Here is a 25,856-nt window from a genome sequence, read left to right on the forward strand (position 1 = left end):
TCTTCTTTAAAATAGAAATGCTACAACTTTTGTGTCTTTGTAATAATTCAATGTTCTCATATCTGTTTACATTAGCGGTAGAGTTGTGTTTAAATTAATTAAAGTTTGAAACATAATGACATTTAACTTAAACCATAAAAGATATATTTCCGTTTTAGAATGGTGGGACACCGTTACTGTATGCAGTTCGAGGGAATCACGTGAAATGTGTTGAAGCTTTGCTTGGTATGTATCTATCAATTTACACTTTTTTATTTTTTACATTTTTAAACAATATTTAAATTAGGTTTTAAACATAGAAATGTTGTATGTTTTATAGATTATACTGGCATGAGAAATTGTAGGAAGTAGATGCTGATTACATATAGTGAACACTAAGAAGATAAACTATAAGGTGCATTTTTGAGAAGATATTAAAAAAAAATTACTTAAAGGGACATAAAAACCCAAATTTCTTTCCTAAGATATGGTGAGTCCACAGCTTCAGTAATTACTGTTGGGAATATCACTCCTGGCCAGCAGGAGGAGGCAAAGAGCACCACAGTTAAATTGCTAAGTATCACTCCCTTACCCACAACCCCCAGTCATTCTCTTTGCCTTCGGTGCATGGAGGAGGTGAAGTTTAGGTGTCTGAAGAAAAATTTTGATTTCATCTACAAGCAAGTTTTGTGGTATAGCTGTATTCAACGTCATTCCTTGCAGTCGGGTAGTGGTGGCTTTAAAGCAGTTAGGAACTTGTAAAGAGGTACTTACTGCGTTTTCCTAACAATTGCTGCCCTAGTTTAGAAAGCCAGAGTTGTCTTCTCATACTGTGTCTTCTCATACCTTGTAACTTTCTACATGCCCGACTGCGGAGCAGGTAAGTGATTTTTCTTCCAGTTGGGCATTTAAACTCTTTTAAAAAGAAAGGGTAACCTGTTTTACTAGGCTTTATTTTCTGGCACATATTTACTTGATAAAACAATTAAAGTTTAAACTAAAAGTAAGGCTGAATTTTCTATTTCAGCATCTTATTCATTTCTCCTTTGCTTTAAAATAAAACAATGTAACATTTTAAACTGTCAGGTTTGAAAAAACGGTTATTTCTGGTACTCGGTGTACCAGAAAGCTATTTTTAGTGCCTCTCTGTGTCGCAGCAGTAATTTGAGCTCAGCAGTTGCGGTCACATGACCGGCTTTATTTCATAACGTTTCTGAGGATAAAGTTGTTTTTCTCCATTTCTGGGTGATCTGGTCTTAATTGGTAGCGGTAAGGCACCTCAGTAATTGAGGTGTGGGGTTGCCTGAGGGGTATTTTAGAAGTCTATTTGATGTTTATTAAATGTTTTTTCTTAACTTTTCTCACATAATTTTAGCTAATTTGGAATAAAATTTAAAGTGTATTTTTTTCCTTGTCTTATTTTAATTGAATATTAAAATCTTTGAAACTTATCTGTACAAGTTTATTTACTTTTTCACAACATGTCTGATATGGAGCAAGAGTCTGCTCTCATGAATTCACGCTTATTATGTTCAGATGCACAAATTGCAGCTCCTATGCAATTTTGTTCTTCACTTGTCAAGAAAACCTTGCAAAATAAAGGTAATTTCTTACCATCCTAATGTCTCTCAGGATGATGCTGTTAAAATAATACCTCAGCTTTCTCCTGCTACTTCCCAAGCCTCAATGGCGTCACATGCAGTGCCCTGCGGTTTCTCTATAACTCCTAGTGGAGTTTGTTTAAAAGCAGAAATAGCTGCCCAGGTATCTTCAGCGGTATCTGCGGCATTAGCTGCTATTGCCAGATTACAGGGAAAACACAAGAGGAAATCTAGAAATTCTGAAAGTAAGTTGCCAGTCCTCCGTTCTGCTTCCCAAGTTGCCCTTTCTCGTACATCGGGACTTTCTGAAGGTGAAATCTCAGATTCGGACAGTATAATTACTTCTTCTGAGACTGAGGTGGTATTCTTCAGATTTAAGCTTGAACACTTTCGTGTATTGTTAAAGGAGGTTTTAGTTACTTTAGATGACTCCGATACCCCTGTCGTTGTCACTCCTAAGAAATCTAGTAAACTTAATAGTTTCTTTGATGAACCATCTACTTCGGAGGACTGTGCTAGGAAGATTATCTCACAGGAATGGGAGAAACCAGGGGTGTCTTTTTCCCCATCTCCCATTTTTAAGAAAATGTTTCCTGTCGAAGACTCCATTAAAGACCCTTGGTTTACTGTACACAAAGTTGAAGGGGCCATTTCCACTCTGGCTAAGAGAACCACTATTGAGGATAGCTGCTCTTTTAAGAATCCAATGGACAAGAAGCTGGAGGCTTATTTGAAAAAAGATTTATGTTTTATCAAGGTCTCAAATGGCAACGTGCAGTGTGTATTGCCACCTTGACTAGTGCGGCATCTTATTAGTTCAATGCCTTGTCTGATTCTCTTCAAGTAGAGACTTCCTTGGATGAAATTCACGATAGGATTAAAGCTCTTAACTTGGCCAATTCCTTTATTGCAGATGCCATTTTACAGGTTGTTAGACTAGGAGCTAAAACTTATAGTTTCGCTGTCCTAGCCCGCAGGGCGTTTATGGTTGAAATCCTGGTCTGCATATGTTTCCTCTAAAGTTAAGCTTCTGGCGATTCCTTACAAGGGCAAAACCTTGTTTGGACCCGGTTTGGCAGGGTGGAAATTAGTCTTTTCTACCTCAAGATAAGAAAAATCGGCCTACATCCTTTGTCTTGAAAAAGTTTGCCAAGAACAGACGAAACCCGTAGACAAGAATGGTCTTCTTTTAATCATCTACAGACTCTGCACTCAAGGAGAGACTTTTTTACTTTACATGATTTTATGGATTGAATTTATTGATACACAGGAGCCACAAGAGGTCGCTACTGGTGGATTTGTGTGGAGTGGATATACTCTCCCATAAGGCATTTTATTATTTTATCTCTTGTAAGTGCAATAGATTTTGTGCACTATTAAAGCTTGAAATATTTTTTACCTTGAATTTGGGATGCGCTTTGTGTTCTTATCTTTCCAGTGTGTTTGAAGCCTGAGTACTCCTTTGCACTCAGTGAATGTGGAAGCTGCACCAAAGATTTGTTATCAAGGGGGAAAGAAATTTGGATTGAGGAACCTGTGCCTCTATTTAAAGCATTTACCATACTCCCCGAGTCATGAATGCGAGTTAATCAAGTGGTTTACATAATAGTGTATAATATTTTACCTTCTGAAACTATATTCAGCTTATGCAACATTATTTATTTACATTTTCAGCAATTAAGACTGCTACAAGATAAATTGATATATGCGTATAGTGTATACAATTTATGTCTAGCCAGTAGGTATTCTCTGTCTAGTTAGTAGAAATAATGTTGGAAGGTAACACATTTGATAGTGAGGTAGCAATAGTTTATATTGTGTTATTATTAATATTACGACAGCATCATTATAGTAACAATATAATTCACACTGAAGGCAAAAGTGTTATTGTGAACTTCTAATTACCTAGGTTTTTAGAAATTATACACTGTGTATGTGTCTGTGCATAGCTTAATTGTTTGTGAGGCCTAAAGGATGTCAGAGTAATTTTCGTTCCTTTGGTAACTTCAGAGGAAAGCCTTCTCCTTCTTCTTCCAAGCAGGAACAATCCAAGTCTTCTTGGAAACCCAATCAGTTTTGGAACTAGGGGAAACAGTCAAAGAAACCCGCAGCTGATTCCAAATCAGCATGAAGGGTTTGCCCCCGGTCCGGGATAGGATCAGGTGGGGGGCAGACTTTCTCAGTTCTCTCAAGCATGTAGACATAGTATCCCAGGGTTACAAATTGGAATTAAAGACTTTTCCTTCCAGAGGCAGATTCCTTCTCTCAAAATTATCTGCAGACCAACCAGATGAAGAGAGAGGCGTTCTTTAAATGTATACAACCTCTTTTCTCCCTGGGAGTGATAGTTCCAGTGCAGGAACAGGGTCTCAGGTTCTTCTCCAACCTATTTGTGGTTCCCAAAAAAGAGGGAACTTTCCGTCCTATTCTAGACTTGAAGTGTCTAAACAAGTGTTTCTCAAAGTTCCATCCTTCAAGATGGAGACTATATGCTCCATTCTTCCTTTAGTACAAAAGGGTCAGTTCATGACAACTATAGACCTAAAGGATGCGTATCTTCATGTTCCTATTCACAGGTACAATCACAGATTCCTGAGATTTGCCTTTCTAGACAAACATTTCTAGTTTGTGGCCCTTCCATTTGGTCTAGCCACGGCTCCCAAATTTTTTTTAAAGGTTCTGGGGGCTCTTTTGGCAGTGGAATTGCTGTGGCAACCTACCTAGATGACATATTGGTTCAGGCGCCATCTTTTCAACAAGCAAAATCTCACACAGAGATATTGTTGTCTTTTCTTCGTTCCCACAGATAGTATGTGAATCTGGAAAAAAGCTCCCTTTCCCCTGCTACAAGAGTAGTGTTCTTAGGGACCATAATAGATTCTCTGTTGATGAAGATTTTTCTGACAGAGGTCAGGAAAAACAAAATCATTTCCTCTTGCCTCTCTCTTCAGGCTACTGCTCATCCTCCAGTGGCTCAATATAAGGAGGTAATTGGTCTGATGGTAGCATCCATGGACATCATTCCTTTTGCTCAATTCCATTTGAGAGCTCTCCAGTTGTGCATGCCCAGACAATGGAATGGCGACCATGCAGATCTATCTCAGAGAATAGAGTTTGATCAGTTGTCAAGGGATTCTTTCCGTGGTGGATTTCTAAGGAACATCTGTCTCAGGGCACATGCTTTTGAAGACCTTCCTAGGTGATTGTGGCCACGGACGCCAGCCTGCTGGGCTGGGGAGCAGTCTGGAACTCGTTAAAAGCTCAGGGCCTTTGGGCTCGGGAGGAGTCTGCTCTTCCCATCAACATTTTGGAGTTCAGGGCGATTTACAATGCTCTATTGGCTTGGCCTCAGCCCAGTTTTATCAGGTTCCAGTCAGACAACATAACCTCTGAGGCTTACATCAATCACCAGCGAGGAACTCTGAGTTCCTTAGCCATGAAGGAGGTTACTTGAATTATTCAGTGGGCAGAGACTCACAATTGCTGTCTATCTGCCATCCACATTCCAGGAGTAGACAACTGGGAAGCGGATTTTCTGAGCAGACTTTTCATCCCAAGGAATGGGAACTCCATCCGGTGGTGTTTTCCAGCTTAGTCCTCAAATGGGGGGTTCCAGAGTTAGATCTGATGGTGTCCCATCAGAACGCCAAGATTCCAAGGTACGGTTCAAGGTCAAGAGATCCGCAGGCTATTCTGATAGATGCTCTGGCGGTTCCTTGGGTTTTCAGGTTGGCATACCTTTTCCTCCGTTTGCTCTCCTTCCACGAGTCATTGCTCGTATCAAACAGGAGAGGTCATCAGTGATTCTAATAGCCCCTGCGTGGGCTCGCAGGATCTGGTTTGCAGACCTAGTGGAGATGTCATCTCTCCTACCTTGGAGACTACCTCTGAGGAAAGACCTCCTGATTCAGGGACCCTTCATTGAAATCTCATTTCTCTGAAGCTGACTGCTTGGAGATTGAATGGTTAATTCTGTCTAAGCGTGGTTTTTCTGAGTTGGTCATTGAGACCATGATTCAGGCTTGCAAGTCTGTTACTAGAAAGATTTACCATAAGATATGGTGTAAATATCTTTATTGGTGTGAATACAAGGGCTACTCTTGGAGTAGAATTTTATCCTTTTTCCAGGAAGGCCTGGAGAAGGGATTGCCAGTCAATACCATGAAGGGACAGATTTCTGCTTTATCAGTTTTACAACATAAACGTTTGGCAGATTTGCCAGATGTGTAATCTTTTTGTCAGGCCTGTCTTTAAGTCTTAGACAAAAAAGAGAGGAAGAGACCTCACTGAAGACTGCACGTATAGCACTCTAAGCCTGGACTAGTGGTGGAGAAATTGGGAATGTTAAAATATAACTTTTATTACATATATTTAAAATAAACACTTAATTAAAAACAACCAAAGAATTTGGAGGCCTATTCCTAAATAATTAATGAGCCTTTGATATGTCAAAAGTAATAATAGGAAAGTGTAAAGGCGGGTTTCTGTGTCTAAGACCGCTGAGTAAATACCTCTATAACAGTTCAATAACAGGTAAAACAATCTATATCGCAATATTAGTCTATCTATATGCTGGGTTATAGTACTAGAGATGTATCCCAGAATAATATATAGTATCAACCTCTATATTGATTCAGTTTATTAGAGTAAAATAGTGTATAATGCTTGTGCAACATCATAATGAAGTTCTTCAGATGATTATATTAAGGTGCTATTGTTCAAAAGTTGAACAATATTTGATCATAGAATTATGATAATTAGGTACTCCGCTATGTTGAAACCTAGTTTGACAGTATTCTAAGATCTTTTAATTAATGGGCTGTAGTTTGTCACAAGTTGTCAAGTAGAGGTCTTGGTCCCAATTTTATATTGTAATTGGGATTGGGTATGCTGATGGTAACACATAGAAAGAATAATACTTGTGATTTAGTAGTATCACTTTATTTGTACATATAATATCCTGTTTATGTTGTACTCTTGTTGATACTAAATATAGTGCGTTTTGGATTATTCACATTACACTTATTTCTCCAACATTGGTGTGTCCGGTCCACGGCGTCATCCTTACTTGTGGGAATATCTCTTCCCCAACAGGAAATGGCAAAGAGTCCCAGCAAAGCTGGCCATATAGTCCCTCCTAGGCTCCGCCCACCCCAGTCATTCTCTTTGCCGTTGCACAGGCAACATCTCCACGGAGATGGTTAAGAGTATGTGGTGTTTAGTTGTAGTTTTTTTATTCTACTATCAAGAGTTTGTTATTTTAAAATAGTGCTGGTATGTACTATTTACTCTGAAACAGAAAAAGATGAAGATTTCTGTTTGTGAGAGGAAGATGATTTTAGCAGACAGTAACTAAAATCGATTGCTGTTTCCACATAGGACTGTTGAGATGAAGTAACTTCAGTTGGGGGAAACAGTTAGCAGACTTTTCTGCTTAAGGTATGACTAGCCATATTTCTAACAAGACTGTGTAGTGCTGGAAGGCTGTCATTTCCCCTCATGGGGACCGGTAAGCCATTTCCTTAGTCTCAAACAGAATAAAGGGCTTAAGATGGGCTATAAAACTGGTAGACACTTTTATGGGCTAAATCGATTGCTTTATTTGGACATTTTATACATGTTTATGCTGATAATTCACACTTATAAACTTGGGGAACGTTTTTTAACGTCAGGCACTATGTTAGACACCTTTTCCAGTCAGGAAGGGCCTTCCCAGTTGTAGGCTGAGCCTCATTTTCGCGCCTTTACTGCGCACTTGTTTTTGAGTACAAGACATGCAGATGCATGTGTGAGGACCTGAGAGTAGTTGGAAAAGTTCCTAGAAGGCGTCATTTGGTATTGTATTCCCCTCTGGGCTTGGTAAAGTCACAGCAAAGGCTGTAGCTGGGACTGTATAGGGGTTAAATCTGTAACCGGCTCCGGTTTCGTTATTTTAAGGGTTAAAGCTCTGAAAATTGGTGTGCAATACTTTTAATGCTTTAAGACACTGTGGTGAAATTTTGGTAAATTTTGAACAATTCCTTCATATATTTTCACATATTCAGTAATAAAGTGTGCTCTGTTTAAAATTTAAAGAGACAGTAACGGTTTTGTTTTAAAACGGTTTTTGTACTTTATTGACAAGTTTAAGCCTGTTTAACATGTCTCTGCCTTCAGATAAGCTATGTTCTATATGTATGAAAGCCAATGTGTCTCCCCCTTCAAAATTGTGTGATAATTGTGCCATAGCGTCCAAACAAAGTAAGGACAGTACTGCCACAAATAATGAAATTGCCCAAGATGATTCCTCAGATGAAGGGAGTAGACATGGTTCTACATCATCTCCTTCTGTGTCTACGCCAGTTTTGCCCACGCAGGAGGCCCCTAGTACTTCTAGCGCGCCAATGCTTATTACCATGCAACAATTGACGGCTGTAATGGATAACTCCATAGCAAATATTTTATCCAAAATGCCTGCATATCAGAGAAAGCGCGATTGCTCTGTTTTAAACACTGAAGAGCAGGAGGGCGCTGATGATAATTGTTCTGTCATACCCTCACACCAATCTGAAGGGGCCATGAGGGAGTTTTTGTCAGATGGGGAAATTTCAGATTCAGGAAAAATTTCTCAACAGGCTGAACCTGATGTTGTGACATTTAAATTTAAATTAGAACATCTCCGCGCACTGCTTAAGGAGGTGTTATCTACTCTGGATGATTGTGACAACTTGGTCATTCCAGAAAAATTATGCAAGATGGACAAGTTCCTAGAGGTTCCGGTGCACCCCGACGCTTTTCCTATACCCAAGCGGGTGGCGGACATAGTGAATAAGGAGTGGGAGAAGCCCGGCATACCTTTTGTTCCCCCTCCTATATTTAAGAAATTATTTCCTATGGTCGACCCCAGAAAGGACTTATGGCAGACAGTCCCTAAGGTTGAGGGGGCAGTTTCTACTCTAAACAAGCGCACTACTATTCCTATCGAAGATAGTTGTGCTTTCAAAGATCCTATGGATAAAAAATTGGAAGGTTTGCTTAAAAAGATTTTTGTACAGCAAGGTTACCTTCTACAACCCATTTCGTGCATTGTTCCTGTCACTACAGCAGCGTGGTTCTGGTTCAAGGAACTAGAAAAGTCGCTCAGTAGAGAGACTCCATATGAGGAGGTTATGGACAGAGTTCACGCACTTAAGTTGGCTAAGTCTTTTATTTTAGATGCCGCTTTGCAATTAGCTAGATTAGCGGCGAAAAATTCAGGGTTTGCAATTGTGGCGCGCAGAGCGCTTTGGCTAAAGTCTTGGTCAGCGGATGTATCATCCAAGACAAAATTGCTTAACATCCCCTTCAAGGGTAAAACTCTCTTTGGCCCAGAATTAAAAGAGATTATCTCAGACATCACTGGGGGAAAGGGCCACGCCCTCCCACAAGATAGGCCTTTCAAGGCCAAGAATAAGTCTAATTTTCGTTCCTTTCGTAATTTCAGGAACGGACCGGCCTCTAATTCTGCATCCTCTAAGCAAGAGGTTAATGCCTCACAGTCCAAACCAGCCTGGAAACCGATGCAAGGCTGGAACAAGGGTAAGCAGACCAAGAAGCCTGCTACCGCTAACAAAACAGCATGAAGGAGTAGCCCCCGATCCGGGACCGGATCTAATGGGGGGCAGACTCTCTCTCTTTGCTCAGGCTTGGGCAAGAGATGTTCAGGATCCCTGGACGCTAGAAATAGTTTCTCAGGGTTATCTTCTGGAATTCAAGGAACTACCCCCAAGGGGAAGGTTCCACATGTCTCACTTATCCTCAAACCAAATAAAGAGACAGGCGTTCTTACATTGTGTAGAAGACCTGCTAAAGATGGGAGTGATACACCCAGTTCCAATGAAGGAACAAGGAATGGGATTTTACTCAAATCTGCTCGTAGTTCCCAAAAAAGAGGGAACCTTCAGACCAATTCTGGATTTAAAGATCCTAAACAAATTTCTCAGGGTACCATCGTTCAAAATGGAAACCATTTGAACGATTCTACCCACTATCCAGGAAGGTCAATTTATGACTACCGTGGATCTAAAGGATGCGTACCTACATATTCCTATCCACAAAGAACATCATCAGTTCCTAAGGTTCGCCTTTCTGGACAAACATTACCAGTTTGTGGCCCTCCCATTCAGATTAGCCACTGCTCCAAGGATTTTCACAAAGGTACTCGGGTCCCTTCTAGCGGTTCTAAGACCGAGGGGCATTGCAGTAGTACCATACTTGGACGACGTTCTAATACAAGCGTCGTCCCTTTCAAAAGCAAAGGCTCATACAGACATCGTTCTGGCCTTTCTCAGATCTCACGGATGGAAGGTGAACATAGAAAAAAGTTCTCTGTCTCCGTCAACAAGAGTTCCCTTCCTGGGAACAATAATAGATTCCTTAGAAATGAGGATCTTTCTGACAGATGTCAGAAAGTCAAAACTTCTAAGCGCTTGTCAAGTTCTTCATTCTGTTCCACATCCTTCCATAGCTCAGTGCATGGAAGTAGTAGGGTTTATGGTTGCAGCAATGGACATAGTTCTTTTTGCGCGAATTCATCTAAGACCATTACAACTGTGCATGCTGAAACAGTGGAATGGGGACTATACAGATTTGTCTCCAGTGATTCAAGTAGATCAGAAGACCAGAGATTCACTCCGTTGGTGGATATCCCTGGACCACCTATCCCAGGGAATGAGCTTCCGCAGACCAGAGTGGGTCATTGTCACAACCGACGCCAGTCTAGTGGGCTGGGGTGCGGTCTGGGAATCCCTGAAAGCTCAGGGACTGTGGTCTCGGGAAGAGTCTCTTCTCCCGATAAACATTCTCGAACTAAGAGCGATATTCAATGCTCTCAGGGCTTGGCCTCAGCTTGCAAAGGCCAGATTCATAAGATTCCAATCAGACAACATGACGACTGTTGCGTATATCAATCATTAGGGGGGAACAAGGAGTTCCCTGGCGATGAAAGAAGTAACCAAAATAATACAATGGGCGGAGAATCACTCCTGCCATCTATCTGCGATCCACATCCCAGGTGTGGAAAACTGGGAAGCGGATTATCTGAGTCGTCAGACATTCCATCCGGGGGAGTGGGAACTCCACCCGGAGATTTTTGCCCAGTTGACTCAATTATGGGGCATTCCAGACATGGATCTGATGGCGTCTCGTCAGAACTTCAAGGTTCCTTGCTACGGGTCCAGATCCAGGGATCCCAAGGCGAATCTAGTGGATGCACTAGTAGCGCCTTGGACCTTCAACCTAGCTTATGTGTTCCCACCGTTTCCTCTCATTCCCAGGCTGGTAGCCAGGATCAAACAGGAGAGGGTCTCGGTGATCTTGATAGCTCCTGCGTGGCCACGCAGGACTTGGTATGCAGACCTGGTGAATATGTCATCGGTTCCACCATGGAAGCTACCTTTGAGACAGGACCTTCTTGTTCAGGGTCCATTCGAACATCCAAATCTGGTCTCCCTCCAGCTGACGGCTTGGAGATTGAACGCTTGATTCTATCAAAGCGTGGGTTTTCAGATTCGGTGATTGATACTCTGGTTCAGGCCAGAAAACCGGTAACTAGAAAGATTTACCATAAGATATGGAAAAGATATATCTGCTGGTGTGAATCCAAGGGATTCCCTTGGAATAAGGTAAAAATTCCTAAGATTCTTTCCTTTCTGCAAGAAGGTTTGGATAAAGGATTATCTGCGAGTTCTCTAAAGGGACAGATTTCTGCTTTATCTGTCTTACTACACAAACGACTGGCAGCTATGCCAGATGTTCAAGCATTTGTTCAGGCTCTGGTTAGGATCAAGCCTGTTTACAGACCTTTGACTCCTCCCTGGAGTTTAAATCTAGTTCTTTCAGTTCTTCAAGGGGTTCCGTTTGAACCTTTACATTCCATAGATATTAAGTTGTTATCTTGGAAAGTGTTGTTTTTGGTTGCTATTTCTTCTGCTAGAAGAGTTTCAGAGTTATCTGCTCTGCAGTGTTCTCCGCCCTATCTGGTGTTCCATGCAGATAAGGTGGTTTTGCGTACTAAGCCTGGTTTCCTTCCAAAGGTTGTTTCTAACAAAAATATTAACCTGGAGATAGTTGTACCTTCTTTGTGTCCGAATCCAGTTTCAAAGAAGGAACGTTTGTTACACAATTTGGACGTAGTCCGTGCTCTAAAATTCTATTTAGAAGCTACAAAAGATTTCAGACAAACATCTTCTCTGTTTGTCGTCTATTCTGGTAAAAGGAGAGGTCAAAAAGCGACTTCTACCTCTCTTTCCTTTTGGCTTAAAAGCATCATCCGATTGGCTTATGAGACTGCCGGACGGCAGCCTCCTGAAAGAATCACAGCTCACTCCACTAGGGCTGTGGCTTCCACATGGGCCTTCAAGAACGAGGCTTCTGTTGATCAGATATGTAAGGCAGCGACTTGGTCTTCACTGCACACTTTTGCCAAATTTTACAAATTTGATACTTTTGCTTCTTCGGAGGCTATTTTTGGGAGAAAGGTTTTGCAAGCCGTGGTGCCTTCCGTTTAGGTAACCTGATTTGCTCCCTCCCTTCATCCGTGTCCTAAAGCTTTGGTATTGGTTCCCACAAGTAAGGATGACGCCGTGGAGCGGACACACCAATGTTGGAGAAAACAGAATTTATGCTTACCTGATAAATTACTTTCTCCAACGGTGTGTCCGGTCCACGGCCCGCCCTGGTTTTTTAATCAGGTCTGATGAATTATTTTCTCTAACTACAGTCACCACGGTACCATATGGTTTCTCCTATATTTTTCCTCCTGTCCGTCGGTCGAATGACTGGGGTGGGCGGAGCCTAGGAGGGACTATATGGCCAGCTTTGCTGGGACTCTTTGCCATTTCCTGTTGGGGAAGAGATATTCCCACAAGTAAGGATGACGCCGTGGACCGGACACAACGTTGGAGAAAGTAATTTATCAGGTAAGCATAAATTCTGTTTTTCATAGGATTTTATTTATGCTGAATTAGCCATTGTGAATCCTAATCTAATATAAAATAGAATAGCCTAAGTGTAATAATACCTACTGTTTCTGATATAATATTCTGACTTAGCCTACTGATATAATCAAAGTAATATATTTAGGCATATCAATAGCTTAGTATCTTTAACTAGGATTTTATGCATAAGTTAAATAGGTCATTCGAATCTGGAATACCTTCTGTCTGGTGCATTAAACCTGTAGAATTACTAAGTGTTTATTTGCTGTATCAATTTGAAGTAAAATTGCTACATACTAATGCATACCAAGTAGTGCACTAGGAGACACCATTAATATTAAATAGGTTACCCAATGCAGACAAGTGGGTTTGTACCGGAAAACTGAGTCAAATATGTCTTAGTGTGCATACATGAATAGCACTTGTGTGATAAAATCTTTAAACCCAGGAGGAAAACTTGCAATCTTGAAATACTTTGCATCTTATCCCTTGTATCTCTATAGTCTCATTCATATGTTATGTGTTATTTCATACATGTGATTGTACTATAATTTGTTATACTTACTAGGTATGAAATTTTTAACAGTACATTAATGAGATTCTTATCTTGTAATACAAAATTACACATTAAAGAGATATGGATCAACTAAAGTGTTGTTTTGGTCTATTTTTGTGCTCTCATTCGTTATCTATTTCTTATATAATAATGTTATATATTGAATGTGTCATAGTGAGCAATATCCTTGAACTATCATATTCATGTTTTGATCTTATTATTCTTAAGTGTCATTTGGGGGGTTTTGAAATCTAATTTGATGTATATATAAATTATAATAAATTAAATCACTAAAACAAAACGTGTTAGGTAGTGTATCAATGCTGTGGTGAGGACATTAAAAGAAGAATGTGGGTGTGATATAGTATATTGACAAGGTTGTGAATTGCAGTAAGCTAATTCTTACTAACATCATAAAGTGTACAGTGTAGAAAAATTAATTACTCTGTAAAGTAAATGGGGTCTGGCTGTGTTATACAGGTAGCCCTCAGTTTACGCCGGGGTTAGGTTCCAGAAGGAATGGTTGTAAATCGAAACCGTTGTAAATTGAAACCCAGTTTATAAGTTAAGTCAATGGGAATTGAGGGGATTAGGTTCCAGGCCCCTCTCAAAATTGTCATAAGCAACACCTTATACATTATTTTAAAAGCTTTGAAATGAAGACGTTAAATGCTAGACAGCATTATAAACCTAATAAAATAATCACACAACACAGAATATATAATTAAACTAAGTTAAATGAACAAAAACATTTGCTAAACAGCATTATAAACAAAATAAAATAATCACAAAACACAGACTTCACTTGCATTTTTCTACAAACAGTTTTTTATATGCATTCCAATCTGGACTAAGTTATAGACAGGAAGATCGTGTTCCTTTGAAATCTGCTCAATAGCTCAGGTCTTGCTAAAACTGATTAATTTCAGCTTGCTTGGCTTTGCTGCAACACAAGCGGACAGCTCCACCTACTGGCTATTTTAATAAATGCACTGCTTCTCAATGCTTTTCAATAGCAGTCACATGACTGGAAAAAAAGGTTGTTATTCTGAAACGGTGTAAATTGAACCGTTGTAAAACGAGGGCCACCTGTATTCCAATAGGTTGCAGTGTGTGTTTAGTTCGAATTAGGTGAATACTATTGTATATGGTATCAATGTATATGTACCACCAATTGGTGAGTGGTATAAATTGTTGAACAAAAATGATCTTTGTGTGTGACGTACAGACTGTGACATCCTGCAATACAAAAAGTGCTAAAAAAATGTGCTCCAAGTGAAGTGTGCATTTAATTGTGTTTTTATGTGTGGTGATTTCTCCACTGATGATTCAAATGGAAATAAATTGTGAAATTCGTGAATTCCTGAGTACCAGTTATGTTTGAATAAAATTAATTCCTTAATTAGAATTATATTAATTTTTGTGCTTGTTTCCTGACCATTTCACCAATAATTAAATTGGAGCTGTTGATATTCTTATTTGTCAGATTGTATAAAATGTGTTATTACTCCATAAGATTAATGTTGTTGAGATTATTATATTTAATCTAAGTTTGGAGATGTACATAGAAATTATTGTTTTCATTCATGTCGAATGGTTGCACAGTGTTCAAAAGGTAGATCCATCTGCTTTCTCTTTTTAATAAAATTGTTTCAAGATTTCCCCCTCTGATGCCTAGTCTTATTCTTTCTACACCTTTACATTGTAGTTCTTCAGCATTTGCTTTATGATATTGTAGGAAATGATGCGCCACACTAGTCGTCTTTTTTGTCTTTTTCAGCGTTTCTAATATTGCGTAGATGTTCCATTATTCTCACTCTTAATTTTCGTGTCCTCATTCCTACGTAGAATTTTTCACATTTGCATATGAGTAAATATATTACTCCCTCCGTTTGACAGCTGATATAATCTTTAATGACATGTTTGTTCTTAAATCTGTCTATTATGTGATCAGATTTGACCATATATTTGCATGTGCTGCAGTTGCCACATTTATGTGACCCTGGTGCCAATGCTGTCTTGGTTTTATGTCTTTGTAGATGGCTGCTCGTGATCATGTCTTTGATGTTACGAGTTCTTTTATATGAAATGGAGGGTCTAGTTCCTATGATATCCTTGAGAGTAGGATCAGATTTGAGGATGTACCAATATTTATTCAGAATTTCATTCACCCTTGTACTTTGTGAGTTATATGTGGTAATTAGTCTTGGGACACCACTCCTGGATCTGGATTTCTTCTTTAGGAGTTCTTGTCTATTAGTTTCCTGCGCTCTGTATTTTGCTTTTTTGATGGCTCGTTTGCTGTATCCTCTATCTAATAATCTACTCTCCAATTCTTGAGCACGTATTTGGAAAGTGTGTAAGTCCGAACAATTTCTCCTGATCCTCAGGAATTCCCCTGTAGGAAGACTCTTCATGGTATTGCTTGCATGTGCACTGCTATTATGAAGCAGGCTATTTGTTGCCGTTGTTTTTCTGAAAAGATCTGTCTTTATGTTACCTTCTGCATCTTTAAGTATCGTAAGGTCCAAAAAGTTGATACATTGTTGATCTGCTTCGTAGGTTAGTTTGATGTTAACGTTGTTGTTGTTCAGTAAAGTGATGAATGTCTTTAAGTCTGTTGCTCCTCCTTGGAGCCTTAACCTTGTTCTTAAAGTTTTACAGCTTGCTCCGTTTGAGCCGTTGCATTCCATAGACATTAAGTTGTTATCTTGGAAGGTTTTGTTTCTTGTTGCTATCTCTTCTGCTCGAAGAGTCTCGGAACTCTCAGCTCTGCAGTGTGATTCCCCTTATCTTATTTTTCATGCTGATAAGGCGGTTTTTCGTACTAAGTTAGGTTTCCTTCCTAAGGTTGTTTCTAATAGAAATATCAATCAGGAAATTGCTGTTCCCTCTCTGTGTCCTATTCCTTCTTTTTCCAAGGAACGTTTGTTACACAATTTGGATGTTGTACATGCTCTTAAATTCTACAAAGGATTTTCGCCAGTCCTCTGCCCTCTTTGTCTGTTTCTCTGGGAAATGTAAAGGTCAGAAAGCTACTGCTACTACTCTTTCTTTTTAGTTACGAAGTATAATTCAGCTGCCTCCTGAGAGAATTACAGCTCATTTCACAAGAGCTGTTTCCTCTTCTTGGGCTTTCAAAAAATGAAGCTTCTGTGGAACAAATTTGCAAGGCTGCAACTTGGTCTTCTCTACATACCTTTTCCAAATTTGATACTTTTGCCTCTGCTGAGTCTTCTTTTGGGAGAAAGGTTCTTCAATCGGTGGTGCCTTCTGTTTAGGACTGCCTGTCTTGTCCCTCCCTATTAATCCATATTCTCTAGCTTGGGTATTGGTTCCCAACAGTAATTACTCAAGCCGTGGACTCATATCTTAGGAAAGAAAAACAAAATTTTTGCTTACCTGATAAATTTATTTATTTCCGGATATTTTGAGTCCACGGCCCCACCCTTTATTTTAACCCCTTAGTGACCAGAGCACTTTTCCATTTGTTGACCGTTTGGGACCAAGGCTATTTTTACATTTCTGCGGTGTTTGTGTTTAGCTGTAATTTTCCTCTTACTCATTTACTGTACCCACACATATTATATACCGTTTTTCTCGCCATTAAATGGACTTTCTAAGGATACCATTATTTTCATCATATCTTATCATTTACTATTAAAAAAATTATAAAATAAGAGGAAAAAATGGAAAAAAAACATTTTTTTCAAACTTTGACCCCCAAAATCTGTTGCACATCTACAACCACCAAAAAACACCCATGCTAAATAGTTTCTAAATTTTGTCCTGAGTTTAGAAATACCCAATTTTTACATGTTCTTTGCAAGTTATAGGACCATAAATACAAGTAGCACTTTGCTATTTCCAAACCACTTTTTTTCAAAATTAGCGCTAGTTACATTGGGACACTGATATCTTTCAGGAATCCCTGAATATCCCTTGACATGTATATATATATTTTTAGAAGACATCCCAAAGTATTGATCTAGGCCCATTTTGGTATATTTCATGCCACCATTTCACCGCCAAATGCGATCAAATAAAAAAAAATGTTCACTTTTTCACAAATTTTTTCACAAACTTTAGGTTTCTCACTGAAATTATTTACAAACAGCTTATGCAATTATTGCACAGATGGTTTTAAATGCTTCTCTGGGATCCCCTTTGTTCAGAAATAGCAGACATATATGGCTTTTACGTTGCTTTTTGGTAATTCGAAGGCCGCTAAATGCCACTGCGCACCACACGTGTATTATGCGCAGCAGTGAAGGGGTTAATTAGGGAGCATGTAGGGAGCTTGTAGGGTTAATTTTAGCTTTAGTGTAGTGTAGTAAACAACCCCAAGTATTGATCTAGACCCATTTTGGTATATTTCATGCCACCATTTCACCGCCAAATGCGATCAAATTAAAAAAACTTTAAATATTTCACAATTTTAGGTTTCTCACTGAAATTATTTATAAACAGCTTGTGCAATTATGGCATAAATTGTTGTAAATGCTTCTCTGGGATCCCCTTTGTTCAGAAATAGCAGACATATATATCTTTGGCGTTGCTTTTTGGTAGTTAGAAGGTCGCTAAATGCCGCTGCGCATCACACGTATATTATGTCTAGCAGTGAAGGAGTTAATTAGGTAGCTTGTAGGGAGCTTGCAGGGTTAATTTTAGCTTTAGTGTAGAGATCAGCCTCCCACCTGACACATCCCACCCCCTGATCCCTCCCAAACAGCTCCCTTCCCTCCCCCACCCGACAATTGTCCCCGCCATCTTAAGTACTGGCAGAAAGTCTGCCAGTACTAAAATAAAAGTTTTTTGGGAGGTTTTAGGTTTTAAAAAAAAATTAAAAAAAATGTGTCTGCTGTGTAGGACCCCCCTTAGCCCCCAACCTCCCTGATCCCCCCCCAAACAGCTCTTTAACCCCCCCCCCCTCTGCCTTTATTGTGCAGCATATTGGGTACTGGCAGCTATCTGCCAGTACCCAGTTTGAAAAATAATATTGCATTTTAATTTTTTTATTTTATTAAAAATGTTCTTTATTTCTGTAGTGTAGCTGCCCCCCCCTCAACATCCAACCCCCCACCCTCTCCCAGATGCATTGATTTTCAAATCCCACCCTCCAGATCTACAGCATATTGATGCTGAAACAGATCTCACGTGCACGCGCACCCGCATAAGATCCCTCCCCCCTCCTCCACCAATGACTGCCCACCCGCCTCCCTGGATGAGCTCCCACCCACCAACGATAACGGCCATCGATAGCCGATGCAGAGAGGGCCACAGAGTGGCTCTCTCTGCATCGGATGGCTAAAAACAGTTATTGCAGGATGCCTCAATATTGAGGCATCACTGCAATAACATGAAAGCAGCTGGAAGCTATCAGGATCGCTTCCACTGCTTTCAAAGACCAACGACGTATGGGGTATGTCCTTGGTCATTAACTGCATTTTTTTGCAGGACGTACCCCATACGTCGTTGGTCGTTAAGGGGTTAAGACAGTTATTCTTTCGACTATAACCTCAGACACCTTTACACCTTGTGTTACTCCTTTTTCTCCATTTCCCCTCGGTTGAATGACTGGGGGTTGTGGGTAAGGGAGTGATACTTAGCAGTTTAACTGTGGTGCTCTTTGCCTCCTCCTGCTGGCCATGAGTGATATTCCCAACAGTAATTACTCAAGCCGTGGACTCACCATATCCGAAAATAAATACATTTATCAGGTAAGCATAAATGTTGTTTTTTATTTCATGATTAAGATAGAACATACAATTTTAAACAACTTTCCAATTTATTTATATTACCAAATTTGCTTAGAAAATAATAAAAGCTTGGTGTCTAGGTCTTGATAGGGCATCTTTAAAGGGACAGTCTAGTCCAAAATAAACTTTTATGATTCAGATAGGGCATGTAATTTTAAACAATTTTCCTTTATCACCAATTTTGCTTTGTTCTCTTGGTATTCTTAGTTTAAAGCTAAACCTAGGAGGTTCATATGCTAATTTCTAAGCCCTTGAAGGCCGCCTCTTCTCTCAGGGCATTTTGACAGTTTTTCACCACTAGAGGGTGTTAGTTCATGTGTGTCATGTAGATAACACTGTGCTCACACACGTGGAGTTCCTATGAGCCAGCACTCATTGGCTAAAATGCAAGTCTGTCAAAAGAACTGAAATAAGGGGGCAGTTTGTAGAGGCTTAGATACAAGATAATCACAGAGGTAAAAAGTGTATTTATATAACTGTTGGTTAAGCAAAACTAGGGAATGGGTAATAAAGGGATTATCTATCTTTTTAAACAATAAAAATTCTGGTGAAGACTGTACCTTTAAGCTACCTGTTTTACATAAATTCCCTTGTTGATTGATTTGATTGTTACCCATAAGTCTTTACAGAAGCAAAATGTTTTGCTTTAACAGAACGGGGTGCTGATTTAACATTGGAGGCAGATTCTGGATACACCCCAATGGATCTTGCTGTGGCTCTGGGTTTTAAAAAAGGTACTTAACCAGTAAATATGGAAGATTAATTGAATTAGCTTACAGTAGATATATGATACAGCGTGAGAATAATTAGGACAAAGTATTTCTTTAATTACTTTTTTTTTTCTTTTTTCTCTCTAGTTCAACAGGTAATAGAAAATCACATTTTGAAACTGTTTCAAAACAAAGAGTGACATTTAAAGGAAGAACTAAAGAACAAAAAGAGGTGCATCGTAGGAGTACTTTTAATTTCTTTATGACTGCAACACTGAAGCAGTAGGGATGCAAGATTTGTTTATTTTGAGATCATTAAACCCATATTTGCAAGAATGATTGCAATATTTTTTGGAATTGACAAATTGTTTCAATAACTGTCAAAAGAACAATGCAAAATGCAATATAAAACCCAGTTTGTTAACATAAATCCATTGACTTGATTAAATTAACAAGTGCTTAAAGTAACAGTGTAACTTGAAAACTAATTGTGATTCCTGCTGCTGTTTAAATAATAGAGCTAAAATCCCTCTAGCTCTTTGGAGGAGGGCACTTTATAGGGGAAGGCGCTCTTTAAGGGAAGGATCAGAGGTTGCTTTGTGTCTTGCAGTTTAGGTGTTAAATACAAGCACATTAGACGTGGTAGATCATCCTTTATTTTAAAGCAGCAGGACCCACAATAATGTTGCTAAACTCAGGAAAATTTATAGACTGCAAATACAATAAAGTATAATTTTATATTTTCAGCATAATTTTGCAAGTTATGTTAAAGGAAGAATCTAGCATTGAACTCTGATAACCAGACAGGGCTGCAGTACATAGCATTGCAACACCCTCTTTGGCATCAACAGGGTTAATAATTGTGCCTCACATTAGTAAACAGAAGAGCCCATTGGCTTATTCCCTTTTAAACAGGTATGAAAATTATTTTGCAAACAAAAACTAGTAAATCCTGGTCCTGTTTATACTAATTTAGTATACATATTCCATCAAAAAAGGTAATTTGCTTTGGCGCTTATGAGTGAAGCAATTATTTCAAATTTTGAGCATGTTTAAAAAGTATATTTATGGATACAATATTTTGAATAATCCTACACATTTTTTTAAATTGTATATCACAATCTCAACGTGTTTATTGCTATTTAGCAACCCATAGTATTCTATTTTCATATACAGTACCTACCCTTGTATGTAGAATCTTAAATAAACATTAAACACTTTGAGATGGTAATATAAAATGATAAATTGTCTGTGTATATACTTCTCTACAGTATACTTTCATTATTTACTTTGTCCCATTTTCCAGTAATTCCATTCAGAAATTATTAGCTTTTCAGTTCCTGTTAGAAATGGCACACAGCCATTGGCTGCACACTCTAGTGACCTATTTATAACTGTCTCTAATTGGCCACAGCAAAGAAAGTAACCTAAGTTAAAAAAATGGCAGCTCCCAATTGTTTTAAAGACAATAAAACTTTACACTTATTTTATCAATATTTAAACGGCGAAATACATTTTTAAAAATAAATCTACATGTTATTTTCAGACTAATCTTTTCTTTGAATGCATCATTCTATTATTATTATTTATTATCAGGTATTTGTAGAGCACTAACAGGTTCCACAGCACTATGAACATAGGTGGTATATATAAAACAATTACAGGGATCAAATGGCGGGAGAGGGTCCTGCCAAGAGTTGCACTGTTGTAGTCGGCTCTTATGAAGGTGGACTAAAAACAGCTGGGCTCATAAGCTTACATGCTATGGGGTTTAAGGGGATAGCAGTGGAGATAGGAAGGTTTGTGTAGGTTGTAAGCGTCCCTGAATAGTAGAGTCTTCAGGGAGCACTTGAAGCTTTTAAATCTAGGGGAGATTCTTGTGGAGCGAGGCAGAGAGTTCCATAAGATGGGAGCCAGTCTGGAGAAATCTTGTAAACGGGAATGCGAGGAGGAGAGTAGGAGATCATAAGCGGAGCGAAGGGGTCGAGAGGGAGAGTATTTGGAAACAAGGTCTGAAATGTAGGGGGGAGCAATGCAATTGAGGGCTTAATAAGTCAGAGAATTTTGTGTTTAATCCTGGAGGCAAGAGGAAGCCAGTGAAGGGACTGGCAGAGATATGCAGCAGATGAAGAGCGACGTGTAAGGAAGATGAGCCTGGCAGAGGCATTCATTATGGATTGTAAAGGAGCTAGGCGGCAGTTAGGGAGACCAGAGAGGATGGATTTGCAGTAGTCGAGACGAGAAAGGATGAGAGAGTGGATTAAAATCTTAGTTGTGTCTTGTGTAAGGAAATGTCTGATTTTAGCAATGTTTTTAAGGTGGAAGCAGCAGACTTTAGCCAAGGACCGATTGTGAGGAGTGAAAGAAAGATCTGAGTCAAGTTTGACCCCAAGACATCGGGCATGTGAGGTTGAGGTAATGATGGAGTTAACAACAGTTATAAAGACATGGGGTGTGGAGATTTGGAAGAAGGGGGGGAAATAAGGAGCTCAGTTTTGGAGAGATTTAGCTTGAGGTAGTGAGAGGACATCCAAGATGAGATATGAGAGAGACAGCTAGTGACACGGGTTAGCAAGGAAGGAGATAGTTCTGGTGCAGAGAGGTAGATTTGGGTATTGTCGGAATGCAGATAGTGAAACCCGTGGGACTTTATTAAGGAACCTAATGACGAAGTGTAGATTGAGAAGAGAAGGGGACCGAGGACAGAACCTTGCAGTACCCCAAAAGAAAGAGGTAACAGGGAAGAGGATGCCCCAGAGAAGGCTACACTAAAGGTACAGTTAGACAGATAGGAAGAGAACCAAGAGAAAGCCGTGTCACAGATGCCAAAGGCTGCAGAGAGATCAAGGAGGATAAGTAGAGAGAAGTGGCCTTTGGATTTTGCTGTAAGTAGGTCATTTGTAACCTTAACAATTGCTGTCTCTGTTGAGTGAAGGGGGCGAAATCCAGATTGCAGTGGATCAAGGAGGGAGTTTAATGTAAGGAAATGGGATAGACGTGCATATACTAGTTTTTCAAGAAGCTTTGAGGCAAGAGGGAGTAGGGAAATAGGGCGGTAGTTGGATGGGGAGGTTAGATGGAAATAAGTTTTTTTGAGGATAGGTGTGACTAATGCATGTTTAGGAGATGTGGGAACTATACCAGTGCTGAGGGAGAGGTTGAAGATGTGTGTGAGTATAGGGGTAAGGGTAGAAGAGTGGGAGTAGTTGTAAGGGGATGGAGTTGAGGGGACAGGTAGTGAGGTGAGAGGATAGTATAAGGGCAGAAATGTCTTCCTCTGTAACAGGGGCAAAAGAGCTAAATTTATGGCTATGTGAGCTTTTGAGGGGGTGGGAGACCGGTAGTGTGTTGAGAGCTGATTTAATTTCTGATGGAGTCAATTTTATTGTTGAAGTAGCTGGCGAAATCTTGTAGTAGCTGAGAGAAAAGTTGAGGTGGGAGGAGAAGAGTATTGAATGTGGAGAACGGACATTCTGGGTTTGAAGAAAGAGTAGAGATAAGAGTAGAGAAGTAATGTTTCTTATATAGATTAAGGGCAGAATAGTAAGAGTTCAAGATGAATTTATAGTGAAGTCAGCAGAACTCCGAGATTTCCTCCAGTGTCACTCAGCAGTACGGGAACAATCTATGTAGTTACCGTGTCAGAGGAGTATGCTGAGGATTAGTGTATGTTTTCCGAGCTATGGTATGTGGGGCCAGATTATCAAGGACCCGAAGTAAGGGTGGAGTTATAGTGGCAGATTCATCAAGACAGGAAAAAGAGGGGAGGGGAGAGAAGAGGTTCAAAAAAACTAGCGAGCTGTTTGACTTGATACTTCTGTGAGGTTTAGTCTGAGTGGTAGACAGAGGGAGAGTTGTAGGGAGGGAGGTGATGTTACAAGTGAGGAGGTGGTGGTCAGAAAGAGGAAAAGGCGAGTTTGTGATAGTGTATCGATAGCTGAAAATCAGATCAAGGGAGTGACCATCTTTGTGAGTGGGAGAGTCAGACCATTGTGACAGGCCAAAGAGGAAGTGAGTTGCAGAAGTTGTTTTGCAGAGGAGGCAGTGGGATTATCAACAGCGAGGTTGAAGTCACGGAGAATGAGGAAAGGGGTATCCGAGGAAAGGAAGTAATGAAGCCAGGCGACAAAGTGATCTAGAAATAGAGCTGCGGATCGGTTTATGACTGCAACGCGCAAAGAGAGGGGAGAGAATAAGCGAATCGTGTGTTTCGAATTAAAGAAAATGTGAGGGAAGAAAAGGGCTGTATTTGTTGAAAGGTGCAACGAGAAGAAAGTAAAATACCAACACCACCACCTCCTTGTCTATTGTCAGACCTAGCAGTTTGGCTGAAGTGGAGACTCCCATGTGACAGTGCAGCAGAGGAAGCAGTGTCTGAGGAAGAGAGCCAGGTTTCTGTGAGAGCCAGAAGATTGAGAGAGGAAGATAAAGAGGTCATGGATAGAAGTGAGCTTGTTGCAAACAAAGCGAGAGTTCCAAAGTGCGCAAGTGAAGGGGGTGGTGGCTTTAGATGCAAAAAGAATGAGATTAGGGTTACCAGAGTTTTGTTTTTGAAGTCTACTTAAGGGTACACATGGGTGTGCAGGGCAAGGAAAATGTGGGGGACCAGGATTAGGGGAGATGTCGTCAGCAGCTAGTATGAGCAAGAGGGAGAGTGACATGAGATGAGATGCAGATTTGCAGTAGTGAGACTGTTTTTGTGATGAGTTGCAAGGGGGAGAGAGAGTTTTTAGGAATGTGTGAAGTTCATGAATACAAAAGTAAGGTGAGGTTAAGAGAGATAGGCTAATGAGCAGTGCAGGTGGCGAGGGCTAAGGAGTAATTTGAGTAAAGTAGTTACTTAAACAGACAAAAGGTGGCAAAACGGAATATGAAGATATTTAGCATTCTTACAAAAGTCAGACAGTGTATAAATATAAAACTCAGTATAAAAACAGAACTTGCCTTATCCCTTGCCCCATCTTTGTATAATTTGTTGTACCTCACTTATAAATGTTCACTTAAGAGATGTGAACAGATGATCTTGCAATACTGCTACCTAAGCCTGTATTGCTAACCCCTGCATTGCTTTCCCCATAGCAGTGTTAAAGGGACATGAAACCCAAAATATTTCTTTCATGATTCAGATAGAGAATACAATTTTAAACAACTTTCCAATTTACTTATATTATTTAATTTGCTTCCTTCTTTAGTTAACATTTGCTGAAAGGTTTATCTAGGCAAGTTCATGAGCGACAGAACCTAGGTTCTAGCTGTTGATTGGTGGCTGCATATATATATATTGAATGTGATTGGCTCACCCATGTGTTCAGTTAGAAACTAGTAGTGCATTGCTGCTCCTTCAACAAATGATACTAAGAGAATGAAACAGATTAGATAATAGAAGTAAGTTAGAAAGTTGTTTAAAATTGTATTCTCTATCTGAATCATGAAAGAAAATTTTTGGTTTTCATGTACCTTTAAATTTATAGGCCAGAGCATTCAGTTGAATGCAATAAATTAGGTAATGACATGATCAAAGACAGTCAAAAGCCAATTGGGAAAATTTGATTCAGGGTGAGATAAGTTAAAAATAACAGACAATCTACCATTCATTTAGTGTTTAATGTCCCTTTAAAACAGTATTTGCTCCAAAGCTAAAAACTCAAAAAAAAAAAACAACAACTTATGTTTGTGAGTATGAAAATGGCTGTCACATCATTCAAACCAAGAAGAATAGATGACCGCTTTGAGTATTTAAATTACAAAATGTTAACTGTGAACTTGTTTCTGCCTCTAATTGCTTAAATGTATTTGACTTTGACCCTTCAGCTTTTCTTCTCGCGCTATACCACACTTCTCAGGTGGGTCACAGTATACAAAAACAAAACAAAAAAAACAGGTGTCAAAATCATTGTTACATCTTTACTTCCAGTGTTTTTTTTCGTTCTTTCCAGAGAAATATTCTTTGCTCAGAAAAATAAAAAGTTTGCTGGATTCTTTTTTTATATTGAGTTATTTTTTGTTTTTAAAACATAATTTCTCTCTTTACAAAAACCTAAAACAATTGACGCAATAGGCTTTCATAAAATAAGCTAGAGTGTAATTCAGCAATGGGTCCAATATTTAAAATTTGGTACTAATAAAAAAAAAAAATTATCTTCCTTTTCTAGCCTTTGCTATAATTTAGATCAATGTTGATTGTCTTTCACATATTCTGCAAGCACTAAACAAAGGATGGATTTTTAATAAACACTGTAATATACCCTAAGAAATAGTACACTGTTCTCTGCCCTAAAACTAGAGAACATGTTTAG

At 39.4% G+C, this 25,856-nt stretch overlaps 1 protein-coding gene across 2 annotated transcripts in view; it reads left to right on the plus strand.

Moving 5' to 3' along the window:
* Positions 1-25,547, plus strand: part of RFXANK (regulatory factor X associated ankyrin containing protein) — a 55,930-nt gene extending 30,383 nt beyond the window's left edge. For both annotated transcript variants that reach the window (XM_053702917.1, XM_053702916.1), the window contains exons 7-9: positions 159-225; positions 19,504-19,584; positions 19,708-25,547. In XM_053702917.1, coding sequence (XP_053558892.1) covers positions 159-225; positions 19,504-19,584; positions 19,708-19,760 — 201 coding nt within the window. In that variant the 3' untranslated portion in view covers positions 19,761-25,547. The remainder of the gene's footprint in view (positions 1-158; positions 226-19,503; positions 19,585-19,707) is intronic.
* Positions 25,548-25,856: the final 309 nt, after the last annotated feature.

This window comes from Bombina bombina, chromosome 2 (genome assembly GCF_027579735.1).
Source record: "Bombina bombina isolate aBomBom1 chromosome 2, aBomBom1.pri, whole genome shotgun sequence".
In the NCBI taxonomy this organism is placed as follows: domain Eukaryota; kingdom Metazoa; phylum Chordata; class Amphibia; order Anura; family Bombinatoridae; genus Bombina; species Bombina bombina.